Source organism: Diospyros lotus, chromosome 10 (assembly GCF_014633365.1).
Source record: "Diospyros lotus cultivar Yz01 chromosome 10, ASM1463336v1, whole genome shotgun sequence".
In the NCBI taxonomy this organism is placed as follows: Eukaryota; Viridiplantae; Streptophyta; class Magnoliopsida; order Ericales; family Ebenaceae; genus Diospyros; species Diospyros lotus.
In genome coordinates this window covers 27,873,086-27,882,010 of record NC_068347.1, presented here as the reverse complement: position 1 = coordinate 27,882,010, position 8,925 = coordinate 27,873,086, and the positions used below count along the sequence as shown (strand labels likewise).

The window sequence follows — 8,925 nt, the reverse complement described above, 5'->3', positions numbered from 1 at the left end:
AGACTGCTTACTGCCACTTCACTTCCAACATCTTAATCTACATTTCTTTTGAGTAATTTAATTAAAAAAAACCTAACTATGGTTAATAATTAGGAGAAATAAGCCTTTATAGTAATTGTACCCATGCTCTTTTTTATCTGAAGATTACGTATCAATAAATATGACCATCTTTTGACACAGAATTTTGTTCTATTCAAGGGCGGGAGTAGGAGAGGTTGCAGGAGGGTGAGGGGGAGGGGGCAAACTTGCACCCATGAAATTTGAACAAAATGGTTAATAAAATATAAATAACTATTTGAAAATACTAACTTTGTTTAATTTAACTTGTAAACAGCAAAATTATCTATAATTCAATCTATATTATAAGAATTGTAATTAAGATTAAAAAGAGAATAGGGAATGAAGATTATATAAATTAATAATATTCTCTTATATGTCGCAAAACTTGACATAAACGTATAGAGGTGTGTGTGTCCATGGGGTTCCACGTCCTTCCTTTATTTTTATTTGAGTTGAATAAATATTATATTGTTCAATGTGTATAACATAATAATTTTAATTTGACACGTTTAATTAATTTATTAACTATTGTATTTGCCTTTTTAATGAAAATCTCGTGCCATAATTATAGAATCAGATATGATTGTTACTGAAGTTGATTTGGTACCTACCACAAATATAAATTGAATAAACTGTTGGTTGGTCTCTAAAACGTATTTAATGGGTAGTATTCAAAGCATCTTCCCCCAACCAAGGACCAAGGGGCCATGCCCCGGCCAGGTCAGAGGCCACCCCCTGGCCTTGTTTCCGCCACTGCATACATTAGAGAAGTCTTTTATCTATAATAATTGGAGAATTTTTATAATTTTGTGTCACAAGAGACATGATGGGATATATTTTATTAGAGTAATTTTAATTATAATAATATGTATATTTTATTTTTACAACATCTATATTTTGTTTTTTAGTTTTTTAATAATTTTATTAATTAATAATAAACGTATCATATTTTGAGATATTTAATCAACCAATAAAATTATTTACAAATTACAAACAATTTGTAATAAATACATTTTATTTGAAAGCAAAATGTACTTATTGCGTTGTAATAGTTAGAAGATTCATAATTACCAAGGATGGGGTGGTTATGATGAGAGGAGGAATATTTTCCCGGTCGGCGTTAGGTGGGAGTTTCACGGGGGGCGGCGGCGGACCCGCAAAGCGACGGCCTTCGACAACTTTAACGTTTCTTAAAAACCAAGAAATTTATAAAGTGCTTAAGCATTAAGATTGCCCACCTAAGTTTGGCAGTCTTGTTCTAAATTCTAATCCTATGTATTTGAGTGGGCTATGCCTCAGCATCTTAGAATGTAAGCTAAAATAATAATACTAATAATAATATAAATAAAAATAAGAGATAGATAGTGCATTACTATTATGAATATGAATGATTTTGAAAAAAAATGTCTATATTTTTTTTGTTTTTCTCCCAGAGCGTAAATCAACTGGCAAAGGAAGAATTATTGGGGTGTTGCTTTTTGGGTCTCCAGATTCCATGTTCGAGTCTTGGTTAGGAGACAGCTTAACAGGTAAGGAGCAACTCTAAAAAATAAAAAATATTTGCCGCCCTCACCTTTGCAGTTATGTTAAGAGTCGAAATCTGTTAGTTGGATTCCTTGATTTACTCTTTCTATTGAAATCATGAAGTCAAGCAGCAGGGGTGTTCGTGATAATGAGTTTTTTTATCATCTCTAAGAGATTGCTAAGTGTCACTATTTTCGTGTTTTGTCTAATTTTATGAGATTCTATAATTATTATTATTTTTAAATATGTATTAAAAAATTATTTAATAAGAATAATAATTCATAATTCACAAACATCAAATAAACATGCAAGAATCTATTTCAAAAATAGATTTAAATTTAATAAAAAAAATCACTATAATCTCTTATTATTAAGGTAAGTTATTTTTAATTAAATTTATTTATCACAGTCTTGGCCAAGTAATCTTTTGTGGGTAAATTACAATCATTATTACTTTTAACAATTAAATGATTTTGAGGTCTAAATTAATGTAAATGATATTAATTTTTATTAATAAAAAAGGATTAAATTATAATAAAGATTAAGATTTAATGACTTATGATAACGAAGGAGAATAACTACTGATCCTCGCGATCCCTCTCATTTTCTCTTCTGCTCCTTTTCTATCGCTTTCTCAATTGGCGAGCCAGCCAGCCACTATCTTTTTCATTTTTCTCTCCCTTTCACACACGGCAAAAAATCATCACTGTCTCCGCACCACCTCCCTTCTTGGTCTTCTTCTTTCTCGTTCCTTTCCCTTTCCTTTCCTTTCCTTTCCATCCGCAAGTTCCAAAATTGAGCGCAGAGATAGATTCCAAGAGCCACCACTGCCAGTGCCAGTGCCCGCCGGCCACCGCCAATTCCGCCACGTCCTTTCTGCAGACTGACACATTAATGGAGTTATTGCAACGGTCACTATACGCCTCGGAGTAGAGATTCTCTCCTTTTTTTGAACTCTTTACATAGTGCTGTCTCTCCCTCCCTGTCTCTCTCTCTCTCTCTCACACACACACACACACACACTGATATGGTTCATTCCGTTTCCATAGATAGAGAGGAGATTGAAAATTGAACCATGAAGCAAGAGACTCCGCCGTCAACCCCGCCAACAACCGCTAGAAGAGCTGAGCTGGAGGCCAAGCGTGGTGGCGTTTCTTCTTCCGCAACTCCAACTCGGCTCAGGGCCTCTTCTAGCCCTAAACCAAAGAATTTTCGAAAACCAGAGGCTTCAAATGGCTTTTCACCTTCACAGAAAGCCAGAGCAAAAACAGTAGCCCCGCGAGACTCGAATTTACATAGCAGTCAGAGCGCGAGGAGGAATCTTGCGGGGACGGAGCCCGAATCAGGGAAGGAGGTTAAGGCCGTCGGCGGCAGGGCAGGCAACCGTCTGGTGGCTGAGCAATTTGCTCCGCCACAGCGACGCTTGGTTTCCACGCATCCTAACCCTGAATCTAGTAAGAGGAATGGACGTGAGTTGGAGCCGGAGAAGGTTGCCGACCGGAGTTATGAAAGATTGATCGGGAATTTACAGTCTGAGTTACTGGGATTGAAAGCCGAGTTGGATAAGGTGCGGACCCTCAACGCAGAGCTCCAATCGGAAAACGCCAAGCTGTCCCAGGACCTTGCCGCTGCTGAAGCAAAAATTGCTACTCTCACGACTCGCCACCAGGTAAAACAATTAGGATGTCAATTCATTTATAATCTTTAATTGATTCCTTCGGCGGGTGTGAGTCGGGTTTGGGTTTAGTCGAGCTTCGCTTTTAGCTGTGTTTTTGTTCTAATTTTCATGAAATTATTCTGTATGAATTAATTCAAACTCGGCTCTTCAACTGATCTAGTTGAGATTTCTTGTTGTAAATTCTGAAAGCAAAGCTGGGGGTTTGATGTCAATAGCACAAACAAATATTTTGTACTTGTTGAATCATGTTCCACTTACTAGGTCCTATGCCTGATTATCTGAATTTGGACGAAGAGCAGGCTGTGGAGGATTACCAAAATCCTAGATTTAAAGAGATTCAGAAGCTTATTGCCACCAAATTGGAACACCCCAGAGTTACGGATGAGGCAGTTAATGAGCCAAGTCATGGTAAGGCTCTTGCGGGACCACCAGCACCACCAATGCCAGGAGGCACTTTGGATGTACAGAGAAATGTCACAGTATGCTCCATCCCACCCCCTCCACCCCCTCCCAGGCCACCGGCAAAAGGTTCCAGCATTCGGAAGGGCTCAACAGTTGCAGATTCTTTTCACTTGTTAGCAAAGCAGGATAGATCCAAACACCCTTCAGGATCAAGGAATCACGATAAGCCGGTGGCTATGAGTGCACATAGTAGCATAGTTGGAGAAATACAAAAACGTTCAGCTCATCTATTGGCTGTAAGCATTTTAACATTGCTTATAACTGTGATTAGGAAGAGATCTAATTTTACTTGTGTTGTTGATTTTGCCTTCTTTCTGGAGCACATGATGACTGAACTAACTTGTTTGTAGATAAGAGTGGATATTGAAACGAAAGGAGAGCTTATAAACAGTCTTATTGAAAAAGTGCTGGATGCTGCTTATGCAGATATTGAAGATGTTCTGAAATTTGTGAATTGGCTTGACAGTCAACTCTCATTGTTGGTAATATCTCTTTCCCAATTTTCATGGTCTTGTTATACATTGTTTGTATGCATATATGGATTGCATGGAATATTCTATAAAGCCATTGCCACTGCTGACTTACAACAATAGTAAGTCATCTAATATACAGTTGTACAGTGCTGTTGCTCAATTCACGTGACACGCATTTAAGATGATGTTAAAAGTGTTCTTTTTATAGTACATTTTATTACAAGCCTTAATCCCACTAGGTCGGTTGGCTGCATGAATTCTAGCTCGCTATCATTCTATCTATTGCTTTTGTAGTATATTTTATCATATGTATTATTCCATTTTCTGCTACGGGATTCTAGAACTATTGTTTCAATAGGGAAGATATTCATCTGATTTGTCCAGGCATGTTAGTTTAGAAAATATGCTATATGATTTGTGATAGATGTTCTTGGTGATACCTTAGTTTGCTGATTTTCCCAAAAAAATTATCTATTACAGGCTGATGAGCGGGCAGTGCTTAAGCATTTCAAGTGGCCTGAGAAGAAAGCAGATGCTATGAGAGAAGCTGCAGTTGAATATCGTGCCCTCAAACTCTTAGAAAGTGAAGTGTCTTCCTACAAGGACAATGCTAGCATTCCCTGTGGAGTTGCCCTAAAGAAGATGGCTGGCTTACTTGACAAGTATGAACTTTGGGTAAAAGTTACCACATCATGCTTCGTAAAAAACTATGCTGTTTTAAATGGACAGGAGTATGATTTGTCCTTGTGAAATGTTGTGGGCCTAGGTCGGAGCAGAGCATACATAGATTGATTAAGCTGCGAAACTCTGTTCTGCTTTCTTATCAACACTTCAAAATTCCAACTGATTGGATGCTTGACTCGGGAATTATTAGAAAGGTTTGTTTCTACTGCAACCCTTTTACTTTGCAGACGGTCTTCCATTGATTAAATGCGCATCTTAAAATTTGAAGTGACTGGTAAATATGCATATTACATTCAAATGATAACTTTTGTTTGAAGATAGCTCTAGGCTCTACAAACTATTCACTGCCCCCGTCTCATGTCTGCATTTGTAGCTATCATTATGCTCAATTTAAGTTTTCTGGATAGATTCCAATAAAATTTTCAAAAAAAAGAATGCTTCTGAATAAGCTGCGAGCAATAAAATAGACATGTTGCTGCAATTGAAAAGACAATATTGTAAACTAAATTTAACCAATTTCACTTTTGGACAACCAAAAAAAAGCACTGAATGATATACATTCTCTGTCTGTAGAATGGGATCTGCATTGATTTTTGAGCCTGCTATATTACTCTAATATCTACAGGCTGATTAGCTTCATGTTCCTATATATGAGCATGTGCATAAACTTTGGATCATGTCAACATATTGCCAAGGAACTTTATACACAACACCATCTGTTTACTTTTTCCTTGAAATTGTCAGACTATTCACAATTGAAATCAGTTTATTCCTTGGCTGTCTATCATAAATTATTCATGAAAGTAATAGCTGGTTAGAAACCTGGTCTTTAGATTACAGCAATGAAAGACTGTGATGGAGCAGAGTAAAAAGAGATGGAAGTCTTTATTCTTTTATCTGCAATTCTGCATTATATCGCATCAAGTAAATCCAGTTTATGAGCCCAGGTAGTGTGAATACTCCAAAATGGCCACTCATATTTGGCACATATGTGTTGTATGCATTTTGGGTCACATTGAACATACTGTATGAACATGTTAAACGGAGATGACTGATGACTCTTGGGACACCTTAAAATACTTGTGGCATAAGTCATATAGCCTGTGAAATGGTGATAACTTGAAATTTGGATTTACTCATATGTTGAAAATTAGGAATTCTTATTATTTTGTAACTTTTGTGTTTTTCATCAACACTGTATTTTGATCAGTATTATTAAATTATAATAATGCATTATATTATTGCTTGTTTATGTTTACCTATGAATATCTATGTAGTTCTGATGGATAATTTATTGATTCTGAAATGTGTAATTTTTAGAGCATTTTAGTATAATCATCATGATTGATGAAATTGGTTTCTTTTATGTGTCAAAAGCATTTAGTTCATGAATTGAGATGTATAATGCATGTGAAATCAGTTTAATACTTTGCTGGTTTAATAGACAACTAGTAGAGCAATTATTTGAAAATGATAACTTTTTGTTGTATTCCTGCTATATTCATGTCGTAATCAATTTTTTTTTTTTTTGGCTAAGGCATCATATTCTGTGCTTCTTAAGTTTTGGACAGTATTGGATGCTTCTAAGTTTCACTAAAAGGAAATCTCTTTCCAAGTTCACACCCAAAGGATGGTGGTTACAAGTTTTCATCACTGGCAATAAAAAAAAAAAAAAGGAAATATTTCCATTCACTACAAGTATATCTAATCCTGTTTTTTTGTGGCCATGTACTGTAACTGATGGGAACTGACAAGTATATCTAATCCTGTTCAGATAAAGCGGGCTTCTGTCACACTTGCCAAGGTTTACATGAAGAGACTGATGATGGAGCTAGAATCTACCCAGCACACAGAAAGGGAATCTGCACAAGAAGGCCTATTGCTTCAGGGTTTCCAATTTGCATATAGGGCTCACCAGGTAAGCAAACCAAGAAGATCCTAAACTAAATCTGGCTCCGACTTTGATGATTTATCTGGTACCGCATATTTATTGCAAGCCCATTGGTAAATTTCTTCATGGTAAAGAGTTGGAGCAGTGGAAGGATGTTAGTTGTTATTCCATCCAATTAACTGCTATTGTATAGAAATGGCAATTTAATCCGAAAATTTGGATTCCTCCATTATAGGAAGAATGTGAAAACTTACATAATAGGAAGTGGCTTATGCGGGAAAAGTTAAAGCCCAGAAGGAGTTTGGGATGGGATAGGGATTAGGCTTACCAGAATTATATAATAATATGCTATAAATTGTTATACTAGAACTACCCCTAATATATAATATTATATAACTAATATTATATTTTTGTTGTAAAAAAATTACTTCATTTCTATATTGTGTTTATATCTGTATATTACAGATTTTATATTTGTACTTTTTGTTTAGGTCCAGCCCTCTCAACGGAATTATGCTTAGGTGTGGGCCGGAAATAGAGTGAAAATTTATCCATTCCTGTACAAATATACGGGGGGATGGAGGGGTTCACTCTGGGAGGAAGTGTACTAAGAGATTCCTTGTAGGAGAAGGGTGGAGCAGAGGACCCGTTCTGTATCTGCCTTGTATGTTTTAGCCTCCCAAAACACAACCTAAAAAGGTTGGAACGTTTTTGTGTGTTACCTTGATTGCGTAAAAAAAATTTATCCCGTGGTGAACATAAGAGGTATCACATTTTGATAAAACCCCACAAGTCTAGTTTGTGTTTATGGGCCATCCATTTCATATTATCAGAGGCACGAGGAAAATCTTCATTTTCTGAAGGCAGACCTCGTCTACCGAAGCTCAGTGGTTGTGCGTGTGCCCTGTGGTCGTTAAAAGAGGTGTAGACTCTAGTTAACCTAAGGAAAATGCTATTGGTACACCATTGTATACACTTTAAGTTAAACAATGATGTACCAATGTCTAAAATACCCTCACCGAAGATGGTGAGGCCCAGTGAGACAAGGGGTATTTATGTCATTTATGTGATAATGTAGAAATAGCATGACCCTTAACCTAAACTTCTGTTGAGCTTGTTCTGTCTGAAGCTTCCGTGAAGTAGTATGTACACTGGCTATGCCATTTTCACGTGCAAGAACTTTCCTTGACAATTCTGTCTTTGCATACCTGCAGTTTGCTGGAGAGCTGGATTCGGAAACATTGTGTGCTTTTGAAGAGATAAAACAGCGGGTGCCAGGACACTTGCGAGGATCTCAACAGCTGTTGGTTGGCATACCGTCATCGTAACACTAATCGACTCTCTCCTCCCTGTCTGTCTGTTCAAGCTTCCGGGGTTGATGAAAACAAGCGAGAGGAATATGCCCTTCTTTCTGGCTGGAGAATGAAATGGTGGTGAACTGGCTAGGAAGTCTGGTTACGGAGAACTCTTGCGATAAGAAGTCAGTCATATGGGTGGACAGTGAAATGGAGACACTTCCAAACCGATTCAGACCAAACTTTCATATATATATATATATATATATCGATGTCCAGCCTCGAGTTTTGCTTGAACGATATTGGGAGCGTCCCTTGGCCTTAACGTTCGTGTAATAACGCCGAACCTAGTTTTTTTCTTTTTAATTTTTTTTTTATGGATAATTATCGACAGCCGGCGGAGGGCCAGACACTGTAATCTTTGTTATGAAGACATGGTTGATGAATGATGAATCCCCCTAGTTTCAGTTGTTCTTGTTCTGCAATAAAGGGTTAGAAAAACAAACTCCATTTCTTTAGTTGATATATGCTTACCAATGTTTAAAAACTGACTCGGCCGGCCAGTCGGACTGGAGAACCAGTGGCTTATCTGATCTAGTTTGCTTTAAAAAATCGGATATCTTTCAATCAGATAAAAATTCGATGGTGAACCAAAAATCGGGTTAATTTTTATTTTTTTTACTCCCATCACTCACTTTAGGTGATATTCATATAAGATCAAAATTAACCTTATAAGATAAAAAATTGGGTTAATTTTTAATTTTTTTACTTCTAATCGGGTAATATTCATATAAGATCAAAATTAGAGAGAGAGACACACACTTCTCCTTAAATTAACTAACTATTTTTTTTAGGTGA

At 36.7% G+C, this 8,925-nt stretch overlaps 1 protein-coding gene across 2 annotated transcripts; it reads left to right on the top strand.

Annotated features, from left to right (window-relative positions):
- The first annotated feature begins 2,221 nt into the window (after positions 1–2,221).
- On the top strand, positions 2,222–8,540 carry LOC127812148 (protein CHUP1, chloroplastic). 2 transcript variants are annotated; one of them, XM_052352482.1, is made up of 8 exons: positions 2,222–2,549; positions 2,634–3,253; positions 3,562–3,960; positions 4,075–4,206; positions 4,678–4,859; positions 4,964–5,075; positions 6,656–6,799; positions 7,987–8,540. In XM_052352482.1, the coding sequence occupies exons 2-8, from the start codon at positions 2,660–2,662 to the stop codon at positions 8,098–8,100; spliced, it is 1,677 nt and encodes a 558-aa protein (XP_052208442.1). In that variant the 5' UTR covers positions 2,222–2,549; positions 2,634–2,659; the 3' UTR covers positions 8,101–8,540. The 2 variants fall into 2 exon arrangements, with proteins under 2 accessions (XP_052208442.1, XP_052208441.1); XM_052352481.1 differs by having other exon boundaries at positions 2,223–2,513.
- Positions 8,541–8,925: the final 385 nt, after the last annotated feature.

Bases quoted from the DNA above. Each gene is read 5' to 3' on its own strand.
- LOC127812148 (XM_052352482.1), top strand. From the start codon at position 2,660: ATGAAGCAAGAGACTCCGCCGTCAACCCCGCCAACAACCGCTAGAAGA. The intron at 4,860-4,963 runs GTATGAACTTTG...TTGTGGGCCTAG, and splicing joins ATGGCTGGCTTACTTGACAA to GTCGGAGCAGAGCATACATA. The intron at 5,076-6,655 runs GTTTGTTTCTAC...AATCCTGTTCAG, and splicing joins ACTCGGGAATTATTAGAAAG to ATAAAGCGGGCTTCTGTCAC.